General features: G+C 38.7%; 1 protein-coding gene across 2 annotated transcripts; it reads left to right on the forward strand.

The window, feature by feature from the left end:
- Positions 1-832: 832 nt before the first annotated feature.
- Positions 833-26,498, forward strand: PHF6 (PHD finger protein 6). 2 transcript variants are annotated; one of them, XM_033072365.1, is made up of 11 exons: positions 833-973; positions 5,799-5,978; positions 6,158-6,259; positions 9,258-9,391; positions 9,699-9,742; positions 18,627-18,793; positions 18,971-19,114; positions 20,332-20,436; positions 21,309-21,442; positions 22,048-22,177; positions 22,467-26,498. In XM_033072365.1, the coding sequence occupies exons 2-10, from the start codon at positions 5,841-5,843 to the stop codon at positions 22,175-22,177; spliced, it is 1,098 nt and encodes a 365-aa protein (XP_032928256.1). In that variant the 5' UTR covers positions 833-973; positions 5,799-5,840; the 3' UTR covers positions 22,467-26,498. The 2 variants fall into 2 exon arrangements, with proteins under 2 accessions (XP_032928256.1, XP_032928257.1); XM_033072366.2 differs by having other exon boundaries at positions 887-973; positions 18,630-18,793.
- The last annotated feature ends 283 nt before the right edge of the window (positions 26,499-26,781 follow it).

Genomic DNA, 26,781 nt, shown 5'->3' on the forward strand with positions numbered 1-26,781 from the left:
CGCTGAGTGATGTGGTTTAGGATCACAGAACCAAGGCTGGAAGAGACCTTCAAGATCATAAAGTCCAGCATCCACTCAGCGCTGCCATGCAACCCCAAAACCACTAAACCACATCAGCCAGCAATGCCGCTGCACCTCCTGAACCAAAGGTGTGTTAAAGACGAGTCAGATCTGGTGCTGAGTGATGAGCTTTAGGGGTTGTATGGCAGTGCCGGATGGACGGCTGGACTTGACCTCGAAGGTCTTCTCACAACCTTGACCATTCCATTCCGTTCCGTTCCGTTCCGTCGGGCCCAATGCACCGTGAGGGGAGGGGGTGAGAACAGGAACGGGCACCGTGAGGGAGCGCGCGCGGAGCCGCTCCCCCCTCCCCGCGGGGCGCGCGCGCGGTGCCGCAGCGCCGCCCGCCCCACGCCGCCCGCTCTGCGCACGCGCGCGGCTCTGCGGCTGCGCGGCCGCAGCAGCGCGAGTCCCGCGTGCCCCCCCTACAACGGCTGCGGGTGAGCGCTGCGCATGCGCGCCGCTCCTTGTGTGTCTGCCTCCCGCCAGCCCCGCGCGCTCGCACCGGGACCTCAACGGGGAAGTGGCGGCGGCGGGTGCGCATGCGCAGAGCCGCCGTTCCCTCACATCCCCATCTTCCGTTTCCCGAGCTCGCGGAGAAGCGCCGCGGGGGCAGCGGGAAAGGCGCGCGTATCGTCGCGCGTGCGCAAAGGAGGCCGCGAGCGGCCCCCACCGGGCTCCCGCCAATCGGGCACCGCCCCGCAGCGCCGCCGCGGCCCAGGCGCGCCGTGCGTGCGTTCGTGCGTGCGTGCGTCCGCTCGTGCGTGCGTGCGTGCGCTCGGCGGCGGCGGCGGCGCGTCCCGAGCCCCGAATGAACGCGCCGGTCCCGGCGGGCGAGCGGCCCTGAGCGACCCGCGAGCGGGGACGGGCCGTGCCGAGCGGCTCCTCCGCCCGCACCCCGCCCGCCGCACGGGTGAGTGACCGACGACCGACCCGCCGAGCGCCCGCTGCTAGCCCCGCCGCCGCTGCGCCGCGCGCCAGGGGCAGGCGCGGCGCCCCCGGCCCGCTCGCAGCCCCCGGCCCGGGGCCCGCCCGCCCGCAGCCGCCGCCGGTCCCGGGGCTTCAGCCGGCCCCTGCAGCCCCGCGAGGGTCGCGGCACCCCGCAGTATCCCCTCAGGGGTGCCCCGGGTGCCGGTACCGCCCCCCTGCCCCCTCCCCGGGCCGCCGGTGCCGCTCGCTCCGCCCGCCCCGGCCCGCGCCCTCCTTGCAGGGAGGATCCGCCCCCCCTTGTCTCCCGGTCCCGTTTCCCCCAAAATTTCATGGAATCGGGAAGGGGTCGCTCTTCCCGCGTCCCCCCGCGCTCCCCCCGGTATCCCCTGGGCTGGGGAGCGGTCGGGCCCCGGCGGTGCCGGCCAGGCCCGCGGGGAGCTCGGGCGGATCGTGCCGGGAGATGCCGTCCTGCCCCGTGGATCCCCGGAGAGGCGGCGCAGAGGTGCCGCTATCAGCCCATCTCCCGCTCCCCGTGGGAGGATGTAAACTTTCCTGGAGATCCCTCAGCGCCGTCTGCCAGATCTCCCTGTCCGCGGGCTCTCTCTGTGTCATTTTTAGTCACCTGCTCTGCTCTCATTGTTTAGGCTTTCTAGGATTTGCCCTTTTCCCCTCGGATCTGCCCCCTCTTCGATGTCTTTCTGGGGTTTTTTTAAGGAAGTTGCATGGATAAATTCCCATCCTACTTTTTATAGTGACTGTGGGATGCTGTGTGAATGTAACTCTTAGATAAAAATTTCTGTGGAATCTGTGATTTGGGTTCTCAACCACAGAACCTTATAGGAGACTTTCCCACTGCCCCGTTCTCCAAAATAAACCTCCCAACAATAGGTGACTGACCCGGGAAACTGCGAGGCACTTGTGAATATGGTATCTCCTGTGAGCATCTTGGAAAAATCAGCACAAATATTTTCTGTAGCTGTTCCTGAGAGACCAAACCACTTCAGCATCTGCAGCTGCATTTTCTGAAGCTTGTTTACATCTCACAGGTTTTCCCTAGGTGTCTGAAATTTCCTTCACGAATCTAAATTCTAATTTTTTGAAATGTAGCTTGGGAATCGTACAGTTCACTCAGCAAAACAAACTTTACAAATGCAGCATGTAGCTCACTGTCCTTTGTAGGAAATGCAAGTGAGGTTTTAACTCCTGTAATCAGGCTCCTGAAATGTGTTTGGGCAATAAATAGAAATTAGAGTCCAGGTTACTTTCCATTCTTTGGTGCTGAACAGTGTCTCGTGCACTGAGAGCATCCTGTGCCTGAGCATCATTCAACTTGGACTTTTCTGTTGGGGAATCTGTTCTCTAGAGCTCAGTAAAGCAGCACAGAAGCTACAAGAGGGTGTAGAACCTGCTACCTTAAAGATAAAATAAAGGTGCTGTGAGGGAAAGCTCCACATTTAATACTTTAGTGCACATAAGAAATGTGAATGCAAATGAACCTGAATTTTTCAGTGAAGAATGGTTGAGCGAATTTCTGCTTGTGTGATTCTAGGGTACATGTAACTTCTCATTTCTTAGATCAAGCCTGTGGAAAATTGGTCTGTATGGAATAAGCTGTGTGTTTGTGGTATGTGTGTTCCATTTTGGTGGAGACAGTGAAAATCTCCCAGCCAGTGATTCCACAGTACGTCACTCCTTGTGATCCAGTCTGTGAGACTTTGACAAAACTGACAAGCAAGATTCTGTCAACAGTAGATGGAATCACTGTTTTTTGCAATTTTTACTCACTTGTTAGCCTTTTAAACAGGGAAAACCAAGATATTGAGCTGTTTTTAAGATTCATTTTTTTCTCATTCCAGTGAAATGTAGCTTGATACTTGGCAAACTAGATGTGCTGTGGATGATTTAACTTGAGAGATGAAAACAGAATTTTGAGTGCTTGCATTCAGAATTGTGGGGCTGTAGCTGCATAACTTGGTTTGTCTTTTTCAGAAAATGTGTTTTGTTTCTTTTTTTGATAAAGAGGATAAGTGCATTTTGATGCAAAGAAAAGTGATCCGAGAGTAGTGTCTTCTCACGTTTATGAGAAAGCAAATATAATTTATGGAGAGGTCTACAGAATTTTCTTATGCTCAGGGGTTTTTTTATACATTCTTTAAAAATGTATAGCTAGGGAAAATGCCCTGTGAAACAAACAAAAAAACCAAAAACAAAACAAATAAAACAAATGCAGAGTTGACAAGAAAACTTTTAGATACCCTTGTAAAATGCTTTCAGAGTAATTTAGTCTGATGCTGAGAAGAACATGAATTTCCTTTTTGGCTTGTTTGAGTTTTGAATAATTTTTAAAGTGTTAAATCGTGGTGAAGTATTTCAAAAACATATTTGCTTTTTTAAAAAAACATCAGCATCCATGTATCAAGTAAAGATTGGCATTATTTTTAATTTCTCTGAGCCTTAAAAAATCTAATTATGCAGAAGTAGTTGAGGAAGTCAGGCTGTGTCAGGTTCTGGTGCTGCTGCAGTGACTGAAGTGCACAGGGAGGTGGAAAGCAGCGAGCTGTGAGAAGGTTCTTTGTAATCTTGTCTTGGAAAGTTGTTTTTACTATAAATTAAATATGATGAGAGCCACTTAAAATTTTTTAATGTGCGCTATAAATTACTTTCACTTTCTAAAATACAAACTTGCTGCTTAAATTGAAGGGTAGCTCTGTTTTAATAGTAATTCTTGTTCCTGAGAGCCAGTAGGACCTTACACGTGTACCAGGAAATTCCTGATCTTCCTTTTAATAACTGGTATCGTTGGTGTCATATTTTAATAATATAATCTGAATATAAAATGAAACTGGTAGACCCAAGGGATTGTGTGTATGTATATTGTTTATACAAAACCAGAACTTTTTTTGCATTACATTATTTTGTTAGTATATTTCTGAACATTCCTGTGTGGTTTATGTTGATCTATTGAACGTGAGATGTAAACAAGTAAATTTTTGTGATATTACTTCCTGCTTATCTTTTGTAGGTCTTTTTCTTCTCCCAAATATTATTTAAGTTTTAAAAATTACTCAGATTTTTATTTTTTAATATACATACATACATATATATGCATATATTTACCTATCTTGTCTCTTCAGGAACCATTCTTTCTCCTCAGAAGGGATTACAGAGTAGTCTTGTTTTATTATTTCTTTAGAAGAATACAGTATAATAATTCTTTTGTGCTTAACGCTTAAGGACTCCCCATTGCCTCTGCAAAAGGGTGTGACTGGTTTATCCAGATTGGCACATTTTTTGTGCAAATCAGCAAGATCCAAAGAAATCTTTGCATTCTTGTTCTGAGTGTGCATCAGCGGCGTCGCAGTTGGAACAGAAAGCGAATGAAGCTGTTGGGAGAGCACAGGCGAGGGGGACAGCACAGGCACCTTTTGAGGCAGGAGTTTCGCAGTGAACAGTGCAAGGCCAGCAGTTAGAAGCTGTGAAAACCTGTAGGAGCAGGAGTGTCTGTCAGCAGGAGGACGTTCCTGTGCTTGGGGTAGAGAAGGAGTGAGTGATCCCAGCATTATGGGCTTCTGACAGCGCTGGGGAGCACCGGCTCTGCCCGTGCAGATTCCACAGACCAGCCGTGCATTTTCATGCAGATCTGTGCCATTGTAGCCCAGTCCAGATGTTTTGTAACTCTGCTCTCTTTATTTATGGCTGGATTTTACACTTTTTTTCCAACACAAATATCAAACTCTACGGTGGCTTTTCTTACGTAGCCGAGTCAAATGAAGAGAAAGGCTGAGGGGGATTTTATTGCAGTTGTGGCAAATTCTTGTAGTAAGGCTCAAATCTCCCAAGTAAAAAGCTCTAAGTAAGTCTATTTGAAGAAGATTAATTTTATTTCTTGGTAGATGTAGAAGCAAATGAACACAAACTTCTTAGTGTGTTTGGGTCAAGAAATTAATACACTCATTGGGATTTTCACTTTTGCATGAGCTTTGTCTACCTGAGTTGGGCACTGTGACCTTAGTTCTGCATTTTAAAATGTGTTGCTGGTAGCACATAAAAAGTTTGTGATTCATACTGAGTTTAATTTTAAGTTACTTTTCTGAGCTGAAATCATGCACTTACTGAAACCTGGTGTGGTAGTGCCAAACTAACTGTGTGTCACTGAGAGGTTTCCACTGCAGCACCTTAGTCACAGAGGTGTCTAAAATTTTGTTCCTAATGCTGTTTGAGTAGCCACAAGACACCTCTGATACCAAAAATGGTAACATTTTATCATCTCATCTCTACTCTTTACTCATCTGCCCTGAGACTTTGTGAGCCTTTACAGCCAAAACCTGTGCTGGAGGCTTTGCTGGACTCTGGGTTTTCCTTTTCTTCTCTTTTTGAAGAAGTTGAGTGGCATGAATTTCGTTGCATGTACATATATATTTATATTTTTTTTTTTACAAATACCTTTCCTGTAAGAAATAACTACAAAAATGTGTTGCAGTAACTTTTTCCCCCGATGATTCTCTTGGTGTATTTCCCGCTTATTTCTTTTCCATTTCCTGCTTCTGTATTAGCATCCAAAGTTTTATTTTAATTCTCAAACTTTTTTTTTTTTTGCGTGAGTAAACTGCTTTTTCTTGCTGAAAAAATGTCATTAAAATTTGGCAAAATACTGCCTCTGCCAGTTCCTTGTTTATTTGGCTATATTGAAATAGCATGAAGAAAAGGGACAAATCACTTCCAAGTATCCAATACTGTAGTTATAAAGCTGTGTTAATTTGCCTTTTGTTAATGTTAACACGCTGATTGCAGGTTTTTTTTCCCTGTAGCATTGAGAGGATTGAAGTGGCATTCTAAAGTCATTTAAAATCATGACAAGCTCAGTCGGACAGAAGAAAGTCTCCTCCAGACAAAGGAAGTGTGGGTTCTGTCGGTCGAATAAAGATAACGAATGTGGGCAGTTGCTGATGTCGGAGAACCAGAAGGTGGCGGCACATCACAAGTGTATGGTGAGTGGCCAGGGATGGGATGGAGCCGGGAAAACGCTGCAAACACGTGGAAAAACCAAGCAGATTGCAATTGGCACACACTATTAACCACTGCAGTTTGATGGGTTTTGTGTCTATGAATTTCTCTATCGCTTGCACCCTTAAAAATTAAAATACAGGTTTTGTCTTTGCGATTTTAGCTGTTCTCGTCCGCGCTGGTCTCTTCACACACTGATAATGAGAGTCTTGGTGGATTCTCTATTGAAGATATTCAGAAAGAAATAAAGAGGGGCACAAAACTGGTAAGTCCCTATTTTGTCTCTTGAAAATGGAAGAGAGTATTTTTGTACCTTCTATAAAGTTTACAAGGAAGTTGTTCAGTGTATTTCATCTATTTAATATTTTCTGTTAGATTTCAGAAAGGAACCCACATTCTAGGGTCCTGGAAAGGGTGTTATTGTGCCTTACCAGTATTTTGGTTTGCTGCCAAAAGCTTGTTTTAACTACCAAATACACTTTTTGCTCCTTTTATATTGATTTTAAAAATAATGCTGTGAATATACAGGGCTTATGAGGTATGTGGATACAGTAGTCATTGCAGCTCCACCAAATTAAAGAGATTGAGCACCAATGACTTTTTTAATTCCTGAGAAGGTAATTCATGAGGATTTTTAAAAATATATTTATTTATTTAGAACTGGTTTTTTTCCATTTGGGGAAATGAATGAGAATCTTTTAAAAATAATTTTAGCGGATGATCAGTTCACTCCTCACATTAAAACCTTCCAGCTTAGATATCTGAAGCACTCTATATATTTACCAGTTCTTGGACCACTAACAGAAGTTCAAAGTATTATTGTAGACCTGCAGTTTTATAATAATAGTCTACTATTTCATCCACTATTTCATTTGAATCTTTTCTAGTCCAGGGAATTTCATTTACTCTAATTAGCTGAAGCATAAAGAAAGAACTGTTCACAAGTCACTGATGTTGTGATTAGGGTTTTCCAAAGAACATGGTAGTAAATGAAACTACTGATCATACAGAAACTTCTTGATTGCTGTGTCTCTTAAAGGGTTTTAAACGTTTCTTCTTTTTATGTCTTTGGTGGTTTCTCTTTCTGCTTCTGAATCTCTTTATGTTCCTTCTATTGTAATGGCTCTATTCTTGTAGCTCACCAGCTGTGTGTACTAGGCACTTTGTTCAGTTTTTTGTAGAAAACTTGGTTTTGGTCAATCTAATGGATTCATAGTCCTGGGTTGTTTCCTCTTTGGAAAAAATGTACAAGATAATTTTAGATCTTTGATTAGGTACCGTGTCTCTGTAGCTGTCAGAAAACTGCAGCTCTGAATCACTCTCTGGAGGAACTTGTCTTTCTCCATTGATGTGTAGGAACTTTAGAGGGAAAGGTTTATCATTAGCCCAGTCCCTTCTCTCAGGTCTCCAGCCTGGTCCATTCTGGGAGAACACATTCAGCAAAAACCTCAGTGAATGTATTGATGGCTTGGGCTCAGTTTGTGCTCCCTCAGGAGGAGCTGCTGGCCAGGTGGCTCTGACAGTGGGGACCTCATTACCAGAGTGACAGTGACAGGATGCAGAGACTTTCTGATGTAATAGATCTGAGAAAAGGTGGTGGTAGGCCAGTCACTTATGAAGTCTAAATATTTGGAACTACAAGTCACTGATATCTTAATTATTTTAATTATTATTTCTAGTATCAGTGAATGGAAGGGGTTTGGGTTTTTTTGAAGAACATACATTTGTAGCTTATCAAACTTCTTATATACCCAATATATTTCTTATATACCCAATAAAACTTGACTTAGTAACCATTTGGACAGCAGACACATGCCAATGGAATAAGAATTTTATTACTTATTAGAAACATGGATAAAATGTGTGTGCTTTGTTTCACAGACACATCATGGTGTTCACAAAAATAAAGTTTTCTTTTAGTCATTTCTGACTTTCAAATAAACTGAGATTCTGACTAAACTTGATTGGCTGGATATACAAGCCTAGGCTTTTCTAAAGGACTTTGATCAGCAATTATTATATATAAAACCAGAATGTATAGCAGATTTATGAGATAAAATGCCCATACAAATTAGGTAGCAACTAGGGAACAGTATATAACTGTACCATTTCAGAGCTTGCAGAGGAGTAAATGGAGATGATCCAAGGCTTGACATTTTTACTGTTCAGTTGACTTCGTTAAAATTGAAAAACAGGCTGGTGGTATATTTGGTAACTTTGGTGGTGTATTTTTTGGGCATATTTGAGAGTAGCAAGGAGAACTTGACTAAACTAGTGCAGTGGAGAAAAAAATGTATCCACATATCTATCTATCCATCTATCTATATATATATATTTATGTAGGAAATATCCTACATTGCATACTTACATTTAAAATTGATTGTAACCTTTTGGGGTGTGAGCAACATGCAGGATACAGAGAAAAAGCTCCAGTTGTCTTGGGAGGTGAGTTTAATGGAAATTCCTGAGATTTGGGGGAATATTAAGTCAGTAGAGAACAATAAAGAGAAAAAATTAGTGATACTGTCAATTACTTCCTTTCCTACCACAGTACAGGAAGGACCAAGAGCAATTTAGAAGGCAGATAGCTGCTGTTAGCTTTGTGTCTGATACAAGAGGAATTAATTAATGGGAAAGAACCTCACTTTTAGAAAACCTCACTTTTAATCTTTTCTACAATATAAGTATAAAGAGCAAAATTGTGTTTACCAAATATTTCACTAATTTCAGTGTTTTGGAAAGGACTCAAGGACATAACTGTAGAAAAAAGTAAAGTTAACTGCTGATGTAAATTTGCTGAGGTAAATTTGCAGGTCATCAGAATTTCTGACTGCTGGATTCATTCTCACATGGGTGTCATTTTTTTTCCCTCTTACCTTTATAATATAATTCAGAATTGAACAGGTACAATTATGATTTTAACTTTTCTGAAATGGTTGGTACAGACTGTCCTTGTGAGAGGGATATTCAGGTGAATAGCTGTGTCACTCTCATCAGATACATTCCACAAAAATAAATTACTTGTTTTCTTCATTGAGTTGATAATGGTGGTTGAGTTGATAATGCATTATTGCACTGTTGGACACTTCTTACAAATTTCTTAATTTTAAAATAAATTATGCAAAACACCTGAGAGCAGGAAGAATGATACCAAGTGCATAAATCCATTTATTTTGTCACCAGGAGTGGTAAATATATTATTTTTTAACTCAGAAGTATTAAACAAAAAGTACCATGAATTTGTGCTCTCTTTTCCTTTGCAGATGTGCTCTTTATGCCACTGTCCTGGAGCGACCATTGGCTGTGATGTGAAAACGTGTCACAAGACATATCACTACTACTGTGCTTTGCATGATAAAGCTCAGATAAGAGAGAAACCTTCACAAGGCATTTACATGTAACTATGATTTATTTGTTATATTTGGTTTTTCATTTGTATTTTACGTTCTTTGTTTAAAAAACAAACAACAGAGCAAAACAAAACCCCACTTTGGAATCTAAACAAAACTGTTGCAAAAAATTCTAATAATGATTGTGGCATTCAAAACAGTGATGTGCTAGAAAAGCATATTTTCACTGCAAGATTTGTGTATCAGTGAGACTTATAAGTGGGAGAAAAATGTACTGGCATTTAAATTTAAAAGATGAGTAAATAATCTGTGATTCGTGACTGACTTGACAGTTTTCAACTACTTTGTTTATAGGATTTTATGTCGAAAACACAAGAAAACTACGCATAACTCTGAAGGTAAAATTATTCAATATAAATTTTTCCCATTGTAGAAAGATACTTGGTTAAATTTAATTTTTCTGGAGAATATAAATGTTTTCAGTAAAAATTAGAACTACATTTTTTGGAGAAACAATGAGTTTGGAATCCCATCTGATTTATGTATTTTCTCTAAAAATTATTGATTGAGGCAGAGAAAAACCCCAACCATAAATTTAAGAATGTTCAAAAGATATGATGCTCCATAAAACCAAAGTTTGGGTAGAAGTTATGCATTCCATTCTCAGAAGAAGCTGGCTTTTATTTGTAGTTAAGTATTCACAATATGAACATCTGAAATGTTTTGTCAGGTAACAGCTGATTTTTGCTACTGCTAATGTTCCTAAATATTAATTATTTTTTGGACTAGCAAATAGAATTTAACTCTTGAAAAAAGAAAGACCCAATAGTAAATGAAAAGGGTTGTGATGAGTTCACTTACAGATAAGTTTCTGAATCATACTGATTTTTTAAAAAAGTTTTATGGATCTATTAATGAAAGCTGTGTACCTTTGCAGAAAAGAATAGTGAAATGCCACAAACGTAGATATATTGGGTGGTCTGTTAAAATTCCCAACTAGTTGTACTATTGTGTATTTATTTTTTTCTGTATCTGAATTTGGGTAAACAAACAGTTGGTAGTTTACTTCTTGCATTGCTTTCAACTGAAACATCATCAGATTTAACTAATGAGGAATATACAATTGTTTAGTGAAGATTAAACTTCATAAATTCAGTCTCTATGCCAAATGTATTTTAAGGTAATATATTGCTTTTTATGCTACAGGTAGTAGACTTACTAATGGTAAAGGTTTGGGTATTATTTCTATGTTCAGAAAGATTCTGAAGGCAGCAGAAAATACCAAATAAAATTGATTTATTTTTTAGTCTATTTACATATTGTTGTGTGCCTGTATATAAAACTCTAATTTTACTGTTACTGGGTTTAAACTAGAAAAATAATATGTATGTTATAATTTGTTCTCCAAAGAGAAGGGGCCACGTTATCTTCTAGTTTGGCACTTTGTTTGTTTTGGGGGTTGCTTTGTGTGTTAGCAGATACAGAATATCAAAGACATTTTGAGTCCAGAGAAATTAATCTCTTTAACTGATATTTTAAAATAATCTTTTATACTTACTCACAAATATCTCAATGTTTGATATGTGTTTAAAAATGCCTCCAATCCTGCATGGATTACTTTTTCTATTTGGGATTCCTTGCAGGATCTTGTGCTTTTCTTTAAGAGTTTTCAGGAACCATTATCTCCAATTTTGCAGTGTTGTTTCTAACAGCAAAGGCTTTTACGTTTTATATAGATATATTGGGAAAAATAATGGGCTTTTTTATTAAATATTGATGATGGTAGTTTGTTAAAACATTAATCTAGACTCATATAAAGGGTCTCTTGGATTGAGGGTAGGAGAGAAGAAGTACACAATGTGACTCAGAACAACTGAGGCCAAAGAACCCAACAGTATATTATTTTGCACTTTGCACCATTTTGTTTTGTTTAAAATATTTACTTCTGTCATACTTTACACTTCTAGAAATAGCTTTTCACTTCTAGAACCATGTGTATCTATACTTCACATTCCTGTTTTCAGTTCTTTTTTAATATTCCACTGAAAATCCACCCAGTTCTCTTTCCCAAACAATGTTTTCTTTTTAGTCCGTACTGTTTTGGAAACTTTATTGTAAAATAATTATTAATTACAGTTGTAGATTTGATAATGCCAGAAGCTGGGCCTCTTCTGTGATAGACCTTTAAATCTAAGAAAGCAGAAATACATATTGCATATGCTGATACAATGCTCTAAGCAATTTCCATAGCAATGGTATTTTGCTACATGGAACATTAATTAACTTTAGTAGACAGAAATTACTGGGTGTTTTTCAGAGTTTCAGAGCAGACTTGGGAGGATTTTTTTCCTTAATACTTAAATGCTGAAGTTTGCTGAGTGAAATGACACCTGGAAGGTGCTGGATGGGGAGATTAAGCTTTATGTGTGTATTTTGTTTGTTTCTTGATGAGAATGGGAATGTCAAGGAGGCATTTAAATGTGAAAGAATGGTGGTGTGTGAAACCAGATAAAGGACTTGGCAGGGAAGAGTGACTAGACTAGGCAGGGAAACTGGATGTTAACATAGCAGTGCTTTTCTTCTTTTTAAATCTTGTTTTAGTTTCATTTTCATTAATCTTTGCTTAGCAGTATTTTCCTAACAGAGCAGTCAAAGCTTATCTGAGGTTCTGTCACCAGTGTGGATGCATGAAGGCACTGGAACCATCAGTCCTTTTTAATGGGAACTTAACTGCTCCTTCTTTGGGTTGCTTTTTGTTTGGGGATTTTTTTGTTATTATTAATTTATTGCAGTTTTTTTCTTAGTCAGTTTAGAACATCTGTGGGTTCTTATGCTTGGTTCTTTGTATCCAGATTTAATAATTCCAGTCCAAGTATTTTTATTCTGTCACTTATGTTAGTAGATGTTCCAAGAGTTTTTGGGAGTGTTTGATTTGTCCAGAACAGTTTCTTTTCTGTAGGCAGCACTGTGAGATTTTTCTTTCTCTTCCCTAAAATGAATACTTCTGGGGACATACTTGGCCAAGTCTGAGATCTGGCTCATGTACTTTTGTTAGAAATTCTAGTTTGAAAATACTGTCTGTTAAACACTTAATAACAGTTAAAGAAAATCTCTTGAGGCTGCATGAAGATGTTGTTGAAGGACCTATGTTGGAATTAAGTTACCTGCTAAGACGTAATAAAAAGGACTTGAGATGTTTTTTATTGCTGTTATGAAATTCAGGTGGTGTGAGGATTCATCAGACTTAGTATCTACTCATCAAGGCAAAATTAATGAGTGATGGGAATTAATTTTTCTTCATTTGGCAGGACTTGATGAAATACCTTCTGCTTTCCTTGAATATAAAAATGTGAAACATGGCAGCAGAGTACTGTGCTCTTAAATTCATTATCTGATTCAACAGATTGTTGGGTTTATCTAATTTATCTATATGGCCTGGCATTTAGGTGACATAGGATAGGAAAATTGTATTTCTCCTGTATTTCCTTTGTGTAATTCAGAGTGATTTTTCTGTGCCTTGTTCCTATTAACTGGAAAAAGAACATCTAGGGTTTTGCCTTGCTGGTTACAGATTTAACAAAATAACTGAACTTCAGGTAACAGCTTCATTCATAATTTTAGGCAAGCTGTCATAAGTTTTCAGTACCTAATAGGTTGCAGGAATTGGTGCCAGTGTTTTAAATTATCACAGCTAACCATTAGTTGAATTACTGGTCAGTTTGATACAATTGCATTTATTCTTTTTGAAGAATGAAGTATTGTTGAACCAATGTTTTGGAACTGTTTGTTGGAATTTATTCCAATGTACTGGAAATAATTGTTGAAAAATGAAGAAACTGGCCTCTCTCGGTTCCTGCAGGTGGGGCTGCCCTGGCTCATGTGTTGAATTTAAAACAATTTCAGCTGATGAGGAATAGTTTAATATAAACTAAGATAAGAATGTAATTTCATCTGTTACACAGTGGTAAGACAAAGACTAACAGAGAGCTATGTGACTTTTCATGTTAATGTTTAAAGCAGATGCTTGAAAACTGTGTGGTCAGAAAATAAAATGTCTGTGATTTCTGCTGTAGCTGTGCTCAAAGCCTCAGGGAGTTATGATTCCCCAGTGGAAATAAGGATATTCCCTGTCTTAGCATCCTTTTCATGTTGTTCTAAAGATCAGACATGGAATCTGTGCTGCTCACACTGCTCAGTAAGTTGAGTCAGGCTGATATTTCTCTGAGACCTATTTAGAGACACTGCAGTCTATAGTGCACTGAGTACCTTCCCAAAATGCTGTGAAAACCTGAGAGTGGCAGGAAAAACATCTGCAACTTTTTGGCATTCTAGTTAGGTAACATTCTGATTGATCTTTGGATTCTTCAAGCAGTGTTTGTTCCTGTTGCATTTTCTGTAGCACTGCTCCCAGAGCAGGTTTGCCTCACATTGTTTGTAGTGGAGTCAGGTGTAAATGTTTCTGTGATGTTGCAGTTTGGGGTCCTTTCGATTTTGATGGTGAGAAAATCTTCCTGGGCTCTGCTAACTCAGCCTGTCTAGTGCTGTCTCCTGGAGAGTGCTCTGGGTGTCCATGGTGTTCCCACAGTTGGTGCAGGCAGGAATGAGCAGTGTCCCATTACAGACTAATGAGGTTTGTCCAGAAGCATTTTCTTATGGAAAAGGAGAAATGTGGTGAATGGTTTGTCCTGTCTGAGGAGCTGTCCTGTGTCCTCATTCTCCCTCCCATCTAGGCAGGGTGTTACACAGAGAGGCTTGAGCTTCTCCACAAGTTCATCAGACCAGGGGTCATAAGCTTTGTGATTGTGCAGATGAGCCAAGTGCATCATCTGTCTGCAGTCTTTGCCAGTGTTTCTTTGCTTTAAGAATTTATTATTATTTTATTTTTTAATGTTTAAAAATTAATTATTTATATTTTTCTCTGTTAAATGTACTTAATTATGGAAACAATCTCAAGTACCTCATAACAAGTAACTTTTGGATAAGAGTCATCAGTTCCTTGAATTATCTGGGGCTTTTGGAAAACATATTAGTGGCAAGGCCTAAGGGGTAATTTAATTTTTTGCTCTCTACTCTTAATTTGTTTCAGATATGTTTCATGTAACTTATTTTTTTTCCATTGAAAAAGATAACTCAAAAATTGTATTCAGCATTTTGGTTGTTCATTTCACATAATCTGCTGATAAAAACTACTATTATTTCATTATTAGTTTACCTCATTTTGTATTTGATTGCAAGGGGGTTTATGCAAATCCTTGGCTCTTATTATTGCTTATAGATGCATCCACATTTTTAGTATTAACCACTGGGCCAATAAAGCTCTTTTGGGGCTTTTTTTTTGGATATTTCTTTTCAGTTTAAAATAATGATGTTGGCTTATATGGTTGATTTGGTTTCAGCCATAATTTAAGGAGATTTTATCTAGCATGCTGAAGTACTCCTTTCTCTGTTATATTCCATTTCTCTTCTAAAAATCTAATAAAATTGATTTTGTTTCTTGAATTTTTAGTTTCTCTTTTATCCCAAATGCACTGTAAAACTTTACCTGCATATGTGTGATTTCAGATTTATAGAGCAGCATGTCTCAGCCACTTCAGCATTTTATGCTTTGGCTTCTTTTTATGTCCAGTCCTACTTGCAAATAGATTTTGCCACTAATTTTGGTTTTTATCTTCCTCATACAAACTCAGCCTGCATTGTTTCTGGCTCTCTTACTCTGTTTTAAGTAATGTAGGGTGTCAATAGAGCAGTATTTATTGTACACATCCTCTTTTTACTTGTTCTTTCACAACCTTTAAGTCATTTAATTCTTTATTACTTTACTTTTCCTGGCTTTTGGAAAGGAGTGATTCCATGTGTATTTCAAACTGATGCAGTATGGATCAGTGATATCTCAACCTCTTCTCTGCCAAGCCTTATTTTAAACAGCAAAACATCTTGATCCTTTTTCCTTCTAGTCATGATCAAAGGAGAATTTTTAGATTTCTCTGAAGCTGAATCTCCCTGTTAACATTTGATGTAATGCAGCATTTTGTCAGGCTTCCTTCTGTGGTACTTTGTACTGCTCATGGATTTCTAAAATGCAAATTAGGGGCTTGTTGCTGCTCATCTGAATTTACAATATTGTATTCCTAGGTACTTTTTAAAATGTAGATTGTCTCCTCTTGATTTCTACCCTTACCTCCTCCTTCTCAGGCCATGTTGTGTATTGGGCTCTTTTCAGATCTAGCATTTAGGGACTTCTGAGGGAAGCTCATAGAAACCTTCTTGTGACACTTAAGGTAAAGTTATATTGAGAAAACTGTCAGGATTTTAAAAACCAATACAGTAATGGGATATGGGATGGGGGGTAATTGAAGAGGGAGTTCAAGGGATTTTAGGGAGCCTCATGGGATTCAGAGCATGGGTGATATCCATGATAAAACATCACCTGGTCAGGGAGGAGTTGAACAACTTTTTGTGTTTTCCTTAGTTCAAGCTGACATGAGAAGTTGGAAACACCCAACCATCAGATGCCAGGGACACAGGGTAAGCTGGCAGTGGGCTTGAGGGGAGGGATAGGGCACCCACCAAGCTTGAAATTAAACATGGAGACCATCCAGGGCAGATGTGTTTGACAGCTGGTTACAGCCCCCTGTTCTATTCTGTGAGTCCAGGGTGCTGCAAAAACAAGGGGAGCTTTAATGTTTGAGGTATCAGTCTTGAAGGACAGATATGTTAGAGCAGATCCTCACATCTTGGTGCTGTTATTCTGTAGGTCCAGATCACTTGAAGTAGGAGATGTAAATCTTCAAGGAATTGTATTTTAGTGAAGGGGGAGTCCTGTAGCATCTGGATTTTAATGGTGTCTGAACTTCTCTGCAAGTCATAGTTTCAGGCATAGAAGAGGGTTTCTCCTTTGAGGAAAGCTTCATGGGTTTTTATCTTACACTGAACTATCTTTTAAAACTACAGCGTTTTTACTTTTCAAATCCTAAATATACTAATGATTATAGACTAAAAAATAGCACTTAAGAACCTAGTCTGTTAGGAAGCTGACATTTCTTATAAGAAATTGCTTTTCATAAGGTTTGCTTGGATTTTAGCAATTACAACTCACTTCTAGTTTTGTAAGTGGGACTGTAGAGTTCAGAACATGAATTAATGTTATTGTAGAAAATAAGGATGGACTGAGAGGTGAAAAGCATTTTGACTGACTACATTGACAAGGAGCTTTGGAAAAAATAAGGAATAGTGGTGAATGGACTATGTTTTGCTTCTTCAAATACAGTAGGGAAGTCCGTTGAATTATTTTGGAAGGAATATTTTTAACTTCTTATTGATGCCACTTAAAGGGTCATGGATTCAATAGCCACATTTTTGTAAGACTGTTTTTCTTGAATAACTGTCTATGATTTCTGTAAATGTAAAAATAGAGAAAAATATTCACAAATTTATTTGAATAATCAATGGAGAGTTCATATGATGAACAAGATAAAAGAGAATTCTCTTTGAAAGAGGTTTTCAGATTGTAATAAAATTTGCTATATGCAGTCTAAGAGGTCAATATCTAAATTGCATAATCTTGCTTGGGGAATTTAGCAAGTGGTGAGAAATGAAAAATAATGTTAGATAGGAAATACTGACAAAATGTAAAATGTATTGTTTCATTACACAATCTATGTCATCATGTGTTTAGTTTTCTCAGAGTACAATAAATGGTGCTTTTGACATGTAATTAGAAAAGACTAGTTTATATATTGTAGGGATATTGTAGACAGACTGCTGTGTCTTAGAATCTGTATATAGCTGAATAATCCGTAAGTTTAAACCAAAATAATTTGCAAATCAGTGTAAATTTCAGTAAAACCTGTTGCCATGCATTTGGATGAGTTTTGTGTCCTTCCTGAATAACTGAGCAGAAGCTGTAGCTGTTTTCGGGTTAGATACAATAGAAGGAGCTGAACAGGATGTGCTGGTGTTCCAGGCTGGGGCAGGCCTTCAGTTATCTTCTGCTCCCACTTGGTGGCTGTGGAATACGTTCAGCACTTTGACTTCAAGTTTTGTGCAGTTGAGTCACTGTTATCATGAGATGGAAATGTGGTCTGATTTTTCTGTGATAATAGGTAAGAAAGATGAGTGCTGGCAAAGGCAGCATTTAGTCTCCAGTGACGATGTCCTGTCTGGATAATAAAACAATATGGCAGTATCCATCAAGTGAATGTTCCCAGTCTTCTGATTACCATCTCCTTCTGTTTGGGGGCTCATACTGATGTTTGTGGTTTGGATTTTGAGAAGAAAAGTCCCTCAGTGGGGTCTGTGCATGTTCTTTAAACAAGTCTGCTGAAGTATGCTTGTGGTTTGAGCAGGGTTTGAGCTACATATCAAAAGAAAAAAAGGAGGATGCTCCTGTGAGTAGGAAAGTTGTTAGTGACTGAATTGAGCTGGTTGTTAGATATAGTTGTCAGATACAATTTAACTAGATCTTATTGGAAGCAATCAATCTTGCAGAATTGGTCTGTGTCCTCTGTAGAGCTGTGAGTTGTGCACAGGATGGTGTGCCCAAAGGGTGGGCTCAGCTCTGTGTAGCATGGTATGTCTGTATTAAAAAATGATTTCTTATGTTCTTAATGCTCTGTAAATACTTGATATGGCATGTTGTCAGTGGGGAGGATTTCCTCTAAACTGGAGGCTGCTTTTAGCTGCAGATCTAAAAATATTCTGTAATAACATAAAATTGTAGATTTGTTTCACTGAAGGCAAAATACTTCTCAGTTTTAAAGCTTGATATTAATGTTATAACCCAATGGATGAATTTTTTTCCTAAGTCAACCAATTAATAAAGCAAGGAGAGAGGTATTTGGATACACTGGCATACTATCAAGGGCAATTTACATTGGAGTTTAAAATGCATCTTAAAATAAATTATTAGCATATTTCATAGGTGAAAACACTTCCCAGTTTCGGTGTAGTTTAAATGAATGTTATTTGCAGTGAAGGTGAAGATGTGTATCTGAGGATTCATTTTAGGTCTGAAAGTAGGAATTGTAAGAAACACTAAACCTTCTTATGTTATAAAGATGCAAAGCTGTGTGACATATAAAGAGTAATGTTTTCAGGATCTGCAGTTGCATGTTTGTCATAAATGGGAGAAAGCTGCTATTTTTATTTCTGACCAAAATTCAGAAAATGCAAGTTGTTTTTCTTGTCTGGGTTGTGGGGTTTTTTTTTTGGTTTGGTTTGAGATTTTTTCTTAGCTTGCTTTTTATAAAAATCTTATTTAATGATATTTTCTGACTTCTAAAGCAGATTTAGAAGAAAATATCAATGAACACGAATTGGAGCCTTCACCTCCCAAAGGAAAAAGGAGGGGTCGTAAGGGAAAGCCAAGAAAAACAAATTTAAAAGGGCAATCAGAAGACACTAGATCTACGTCCTCACATGGCACAGATGAAATAGAAAGCAGTTCCTATGTAAGCAGTAAATATGCTAAACTTTTTAGAAGACAGAATTGCATATTTCTTCTCTGAAATATTACTTTTATTAAAATTTGCATTTGTCTGAGCCTCCAGCTGGTGGCCACAGGCTTTTAAAATTGCAACCTTATTTGTATCCCAGCAGTATATTTTAGTAAAATGTTTTTCTTTCAGAGAGACAGGTCTCCCCACAGAAGCAGCCCCAGTGATACAAAACCTAAATGTGGATTCTGTCATGCAGGTGAAGAAGAAAATGAAGCTAGAGGAAAGCTTCATATATTTAATGCCAAAAAGGCTGCAGCACACTATAAGTGCATGGTGAGTAACAGCACTGTTAACCAGTCTATTCTCTGAATTTTGTCTGAATTGCTATTTTGGATTTTAATACAGTACCCTCACATGTAATTATGCTGAGTATTGTCTGTATGCTGATGATCTCCTTGAGCACTGAAGTGTTGCAAAGTGAGCAATTCATTTATTTTCACTGCAGGCAATATGAATAAAAGTTGGCTTCATGCTAAGAAATGGAATTAGCTCAGGGAGACTCTTTAGCTTTTTAAAAATGCTCCCTTAGCGTCTAAATGTGTATGAAGTATTTATAAAGGAAAACAGAAAACTGTTCTAACTAAAAGAATTCTTTCCAAGATAAAACAGCTTCAGAGGCATTCAGGCACAATCTGAGAAGAATCCATGAACTTTGTGAATTTTCTGACATGCTGACTGAGGCTGTGTGACTTCACAGAGTGTGGGATATGGAAGTTCTAGAGAGCTCTTGTCTTTAGATGATCACGTTTATAGACCTGTCAGCCTGAACAGGATCTAATTGCAATGAACATGAGCAGTCAGTGCCACCTTTCATAGCACTTGTTCTGTGAGTGAGGTAGGGCTTTAGTATCAAACTTTACTGCTCATGCTGTACTCAAAATTAATAAATAGTCCAGGCAATCTGTGGAGTTACTCATTGACTTTGTGTACCCAGCCTCGCTAAGCAGAGACTTGGTCTGTGCCAGCAGCTTCAAGTCTTACTCTAGCAAAGCCCTTTGTTACTTTGTCTACCTGAACTTCAGTTTTAAGGCTGTCAAAGCTGAATATACCAGGATAATGATGGAAGGAATAGTACTTCTTTCCTTCATTTTCATCCCTCAGAACTTCACAGCTATATTGACGTCATGGTTGAACCTGAATTACATATATGTCACAGGGAAGGAAATGGAATATTCCTAAAACATTGAGTAGTGTAATTGATAACATTTCCCATTTGCTACTTTGTTTTCATCCTATCACTATTTCTTTTCTACTCTTCTGTCTTTTAAAATCTATTTCTCCAAGGCAACAACAACTCCAATTAAAGCGTCCAGATGGTAATCAGAAGGAATACTTTAATTGCTCAACATAGGGTTTTTCCTAGTTTGTTGGTGAAGCACATGCTGTCTGAGATCACAAAACAGGATGTTCAGTGCTCAGTTATTCCTGTAAAGAAAAAATTTCCAATCATGTTGGTGACCTGACATGACTTCGACTTGCTTGTTTTACAGTTGTTCTCTTCTGGCACTGTCCAGCTAACAACAACTTCAAGGGCAGAATTTGGTGATTTTGATATCAAAACTGTACTTCAAGAAATCAAGAGAGGAAAAAGAATGGTATGTACCTGCAGAATGTGGTGCATGTGTTAGTGATTCTGGTAAGGTCTGTACAGCTCTGCCTCCTTCCTTTTATGGAGCAATCTTTTCCATCTCACTCTAAACACAAAATTAAAATAGATTGTTACTTGTGGGAAGGGCAGCCAGATAGGAATATTAGTGATGTTTGGGCATGTGGTATTTGGGATTCTTTATGACAATGTACATAATTGTTATCATCATAGAATCATATGATTCATATTAGCCATGCTGTAACCATAAGAGAGTAACAGCTTTGGACCTGTGTTACTAAAAACACACTGTGTGAAACTGCACATCAAATTAGAGAATATGCAGTTCTTGCAGTGAATATATTTTCTATCCTTGGAAACAAACCAGTGTTTCCAACTCTTGATGTTTTAGTAGGAAAACATATTAAGATCTCAGAGGTGGGGATGCTGGTAAAACATCACACTGTATTTTATTAAAACTCAGGAGGTTTTTAAGTGCTAAGAAATTTATGGGCAAATCAGAAGGAGAGAAAAACTAGCAATATTGTTCCTTGAAAAAAATAATTTAAGACTCTATATATTAGCATACTAACTTTAGCAGCAATAAAATGGCCTTGGAAATGCAGTAATATGTTTTGCAATCATGCAGCAATTTTCTGTGCAACAGACAGATAAATCCCAGTGTTTGTGTTTCAGTGGGTGGGTATCTTACAGTTTCTGCTTTACCATGTCTTCGTTTAACTTGTCATTAGAAGGATGATCTGCCAGAGGAATTACTCTGTTCCAAACTGTAGCCATAAATAGAAGGAACACGAAACTGAATACTAAGAGAGAAAAGTCTGAGATGCTGAATGTTGCTGTTCTCTTCTTTCCCCTGCACAGAAATGCACACTCTGCAGCCAGCCTGGTGCTACTATTGGGTGTGAAATCAAAGCCTGCATAAAAACATACCATTACCACTGTGGAGTAGAAGACAAAGCTAAATACATTGAGAATATGTCACGAGGAATTTATAAGTAAGGACCTGTGTAATTGTTGAATCTATTATGAAAGTAAAGATATTTCATGACACTTTTTCTGCTTAACTTGGCTAGTCAATATGGTCTTAAAAAGAGGATATTATTTAACTTAGAATGGTATTTGTTACTCTGCTAATTGAAAATTTCTGTAGTGTTGTAAATAGGAGAAATGAGAAAATTATTTGACTTGTGTTATATTTTCCTTCTCTAATAATCTATAATTTAGATCAGGAAAACTGATGTCATGATTCCTCCATATTGATGTGTTTGCACTTTCCTTCTGGGGCATTTTGGACCCCACGAGTTTCATCCTCCCTGAGGAGCTGTGGCTTGGCTGCAGCAGAGCTGCACACTGTGCCCACGAGAGGGCATTCACTGAGCAGTGCAGTGGCAGTTCTGCAAAACTGGGATTGCTCACAGTTCTGTTGGCTGCTCTTGGGCCTTGTTTTCCTTCTCAGTTTAACTGATGCTTGACTGAAAGCCTTGAATGACTTAAGAGTTTGCAACTGACTTGTAGCACATCTCAAAACAATTTGAGACATAAGTCATGTTTTGATGGATATTTTCAGTGTAAATCCTCACTGTTCCTTTTATTGTGCCAGACTCTATTGTAAAAACCATAGTGGAAATGATGAAAGAGATGAAGAGGATGAAGAAAGAGAAAGCAAAAGCCGTGGCAAATCAGGCACTGACCATAATGACATTCCTCAGCAGCAGCTCAATGGAAACTAGGTATGGAAGTTACTCCTGACAGATCTGTTACCAAGACTGAAACGCAATATACCATTAATGTAGTTTACTGCAGTGAAGTATTTAAATCTAGTGTATGCAGAGTACTTTTTATTGGCATACTGTAGAAGAATGGGGAGGATTTGTTGTTTTTTAAATCTGGCTGACTTTGTAACACTGTAAGAAGGGAGGTCCTGATTTCTATTGCTAAATGTAGATGTAATGTCAGAGCTCTGAAATGCTTTTCTGTATGATTTAAAATTTACTATTGTTTTCATCATTTTTTAAACAGGTTCAAGGGACAGAGTTATAGAACTGGGAATGGCTAAGACATCATAACTACTAATTCTTTTAAATTGTTTTCTAAAAATCAGAAAAGGGTTAGTAACTTTTTACTACCCAACTCTGTTAGAAATTTCATTGAACTGCCTGAAACGTTCATGTGTGTGAGCCTTCAGTAAGTGGCAGAGTTTTACATGTCAATATTATGTAGTTTGTAGTCTGCAGTGTCTGGAAAAAAATGAAACACTATATAAATGATATGTAATATGTACAGTGTCAAAAGTTAAGGCAGACATTGAAATGAAGTAAGATCTATATTTCTGGACTGAATAAAAACTTTAAGATTTGGAATGTGTAAGTTGTTTAGTGGATTCACGCAATGAGGGAAGGTCTTAGCTAGTTTAATTAACAACATGGACAAGTCCTGGTGGCAACGAGCTGGTACTTTGTGAATTTTGCATTTTCTTCCTGCACAACTTCCGGAGGCTGTCCATGGCAAAGCCGCGCTGTTTTTGCTTGGGAAGCACCCAGTAGGAAAGGACTCGGTGTACACGAAGCACGCTTGAACATTTCAGGTTGTTCCTGTTGTGATTGCTCATTCCGCCTGGCATTGTTTGCGGGAGATTTACTTGAGCAGCTGTTGGTTCTGAGCTGTGAGCTTTAGAACTCATGCCAAAGGGCTGTAGTTCATTCTTTCCCCAAAAACCCACCTCTTTCTGTGTCCTGATTTACAAAGAACACTTCACCAAGTGTGATTAAAACCCAACCATACAAATGTTTGGACTTTGCAGCCCAATCTCTTTTACTTCAGAGAGTTACAACTCTTAACTCACTATGGAATTTAGCCACCATATCTGACGTCCATACCTCAGGTGTTCTCTGTTGTGTGGAACACTTCATGTTTTGTCAAGAATGTGCATAAAGGTCCCATATTCTGTAAGAAGAATGAGGAAACAACCTTTTTTGCTAGATTGGTATTTATTTTTTAATCATATGACCACTATATGGGAAACTTCGCCTATCATCCTTTTTGTTTTAGTGATTCTTTTTCTCCTTTCTCTGTCAAGTCAACAATCACATCATGGAATTCTACTTGCTAGAATTTGATGTTCCTTGAGGGAACGATCAGATCTAGGCTATACCAAACCTAACAGAACAGTCCTCTGACTGCTTTCCAAACACCTTGTCATTTCTAATGATTCCTGGCTTCTTCAATTGGTCTGTTAAAGCACATCCTCAGACTTACTTAAATAAAACCAAAAAGCTCAATCTAGTCCACATGTTTGTCTGTTGCTACCGCATCACCTTATTGTTTGTTTAGGGTTTTGACTTGTTTCACTCTGAACTCCCAACAAAACTTCTGGATTTGAAGGAAGGAAACAAGCAAAAGACACTGATTTGACTATAAACTGCTACAGTTCTTCTGTGATTGGTATTGCAAAAACGGTTCATTTGTAACATGAGTTTCTGTAGCATTTTTTTACTTGTATTTTTAAAAGATTTCATGTGTGTCATTTGTGTTCTTATGCATTCCCTTAATGTCTTGAGGGACTCAATTACTGTATATTGGAGTTTCTAACATTTTACCTGTTAGAATTCAAACAATTCTGTTTGCTTTCCTGGAGAATAATCCCGTTTGGAAAGAAATATTGCTGTGTACAGAAAATATTCAGTTACTGCTCTAAACATGATGCCATTGATCATTTTTATTTTGTATTTGTAACTTTCAAAATTAAAAGCGTGACTTGAATTGCAATGACAGATCGATTATTGAAATTGTCTATCAAGGTGTTTTGTTTCTCCTAGAATATGAACATTTTTCAGCCACTCAGAACAGTTTTAGAATGCAAAATAGCATCCTTCAATATTTAAATTACTTCAGTTTGTGCCTGGGACATGGCCCTCCCATGGAAAATAGGCACTTTGTTTGCAGCTACTGTATTTAACTAAGTTTGCATGGGGTAGATCTGCCAGCATACTGACTGTACTTGAGACTGAGCTCTAATTCATTGTGTCAGTGGCTTAGTATAATAATATTCAGTCCAATAACTCACCTGTTATAGATAAAAGACCCCATTCCATGCCTCAAAGAACCAGAGCAGCACTTTACCTTTGGGTAGCAGAAAAGTGAGTGGCTGGTTTCCCTGTTACCCCTGTGTGCTGAAATGGGCTGGTGAAACTGTCGTCAATTCAGAATTCATGGAAGCAAAGTCAAAAGCAAAAACCTTTTCTTACAAGCCTCAAATTTGTCATAACTGACTTCAACTCATGTATGCTGGGTAAAAGTGCCTTACAATGTAAAAATTGTATTTATATGTTCCCAAGTAGCATCACCTGCTGGGGAGTAATTCTGTTGTGGTGTTAATATTTAGAAGAAATGTACCTCAGCAGTGTATTTACTGTACATCTCTTTCATCCTTAATTGTAGTTTTAAAAAGCATGACAATGTATCATAGTATACAACATTTACATCATTTTTCTAAAAGACAAAATACTGCCATTACTGTCTTTTTATGTGTATTTTAGCTTGGAATTTCAGACAGTCTGTCTGAATTTTTGGGGTTTGTTTTGGTTTGCAGGTTTGTGGATTTTTTTGGTAAAGCAATGTAATCTTTGCAAGCATATATTGAAGATTATTCCAGAGCATCTACTGCCTTCCCAGGAATGTTAGAAGTAATGAAAGTGCTCTATAGGTGAACTAGGTATGTTTAAATTAGCTAGTTAAATTAATACAGTCAATTTGTTACTGAGATTTTTTTTTTACTAGGCACCTTCTGCTTTCATCTCACAATCAGAATTCAACATCATGAATTCAACAAAACTTGTCTTAAAAAACTGGTTTCACTTTATTTTTTTTTAATTTTATTATTGTTACTTTTTGCCTTTGGGCATTTGTTTTGCTCACAAGAGGATTGTGTGCCGTTTAAGATGCCTGGAACCCTCTGAGAAGGGAGGTTTCTCCCCAGCTCCCTGCACCTCTCCATTAAGAGATCTCCCCAACTCACTGTGTCTCTGTGGTCTCACAGATCTGTGGTTGTGCTATTCCCAGAAAGGACTGTGCCAAGGAAGGACAGGCATCATCACAAGGATCCTGTTCAAATATCTTGAGGATGCAGCTGGTGCAGTGCCAGAGTCCCAAGGTCAAACTGTGTAGCAGTGGGCTGTGCTGTCCAGGGCAGGGGGAAAAGGAAAAGGCTGGTTCAGTGTCAGTGCAGCTCCTGAGCAGGAGGAGAGCAGAGCATCTGCTCCTTCAGCAGGACTTGATCCACAGGAGCTCCTGTGAAAAGGCTCTAGTAGGAGTCACACCCACACTCCACAAAGTCTCAGCTTTAGGTACAGAGAGCTTTGCTGATTTACAATGGTTTGAGTCTGCCAAATCTGGCCCTAAAATGTCGTGTAACAGAAGAGAGTTTGCCTCTTACTCCTGCTATGGGAAAAAGAACTTCATGCTGAAATGGAGTGAGAAATGAAGAGGTGATAATCTGTTTGAAATATCAGACTTATCTGGCAGGTGATAATCAGTGCATTCCAAAAATATTAATACACTGAATCAGATTGACAAGAAAATTAATCCTCATTAGATTAAATTAATCTGAAGAGAACTGAAAGTGCATGATAGCAATTAGTAACTCTTCTTCCATGTCACCAGAGTCAGATTCCACTGTATTAGTGATGGAGGTGAAAAAACAGAACACAGCCCTTGATTTATATACTTGGTGAAGCAGTTCCTATACATGCATATGTATGCACAGCCATTAGTCAGCAGTGACATCTCAGCCCTTAACAAATTCTGGAGAGCTGTTGCTTGTCAGAAAGCACTCAGGTTAGGCCAATGTTTGCAGCTTTTACTCTAGCATATATTTACATTAGGTGTAAAGACAAGGAATGTATGGAAGAGGGTAAATGCATTCCTATCTACAATGTTATGTATATTTTGTTCCTGTTATATTGGCTTTACTTCCAAAGTTGTAGTTTGCAGTATTAGTTTCTTTTTATTGGTATCCTTGCATATATATATTCAATAAATGAGTTATGAATTTCATGTTTGCATATCTGTCCTTTTTCCAAAAGTATAACTTTTGAAACTGTCATTTTAATGCATAAATGCAGTGTTTCCTATTGAGATTACAGGCCCAGGGAAACATCAGAAAAGAGGTGAGAAGGCATCCAGTGTGGCACTTGATGGTAACTGCATGTCTGTGTTCCTAACTCTGCACTGGGTAAGCTGCTTTGGATTTACCACTGCTTAATGCAAAGTGACTGACTTGCTGGACGTTCCCTCTCTCACCTTTCAAGAACTATTTTTTTCCCTAAGAATAAATTAA

The sequence above is a fragment of the Catharus ustulatus genome, chromosome 14 (assembly GCF_009819885.2).
Source record: "Catharus ustulatus isolate bCatUst1 chromosome 14, bCatUst1.pri.v2, whole genome shotgun sequence".
NCBI lineage: Eukaryota > Metazoa > Chordata > Aves > Passeriformes > Turdidae > Catharus > Catharus ustulatus.

Excerpts from the sequence above, each read along its gene's own strand:
- PHF6 (XM_033072365.1), top strand. The coding sequence starts at position 5,841 with ATGACAAGCTCAGTCGGACAGAAGAAAGTCTCCTCCAGACAAAGGAAG. Across the intron at positions 20,437-21,308 it reads TCAAGAGAGGAAAAAGAATG|AAATGCACACTCTGCAGCCA; the intron begins GTATGTACCTGC and ends TCCCCTGCACAG. Across the intron at positions 21,443-22,047 it reads ATGTCACGAGGAATTTATAA|ACTCTATTGTAAAAACCATA; the intron begins GTAAGGACCTGT and ends TTATTGTGCCAG.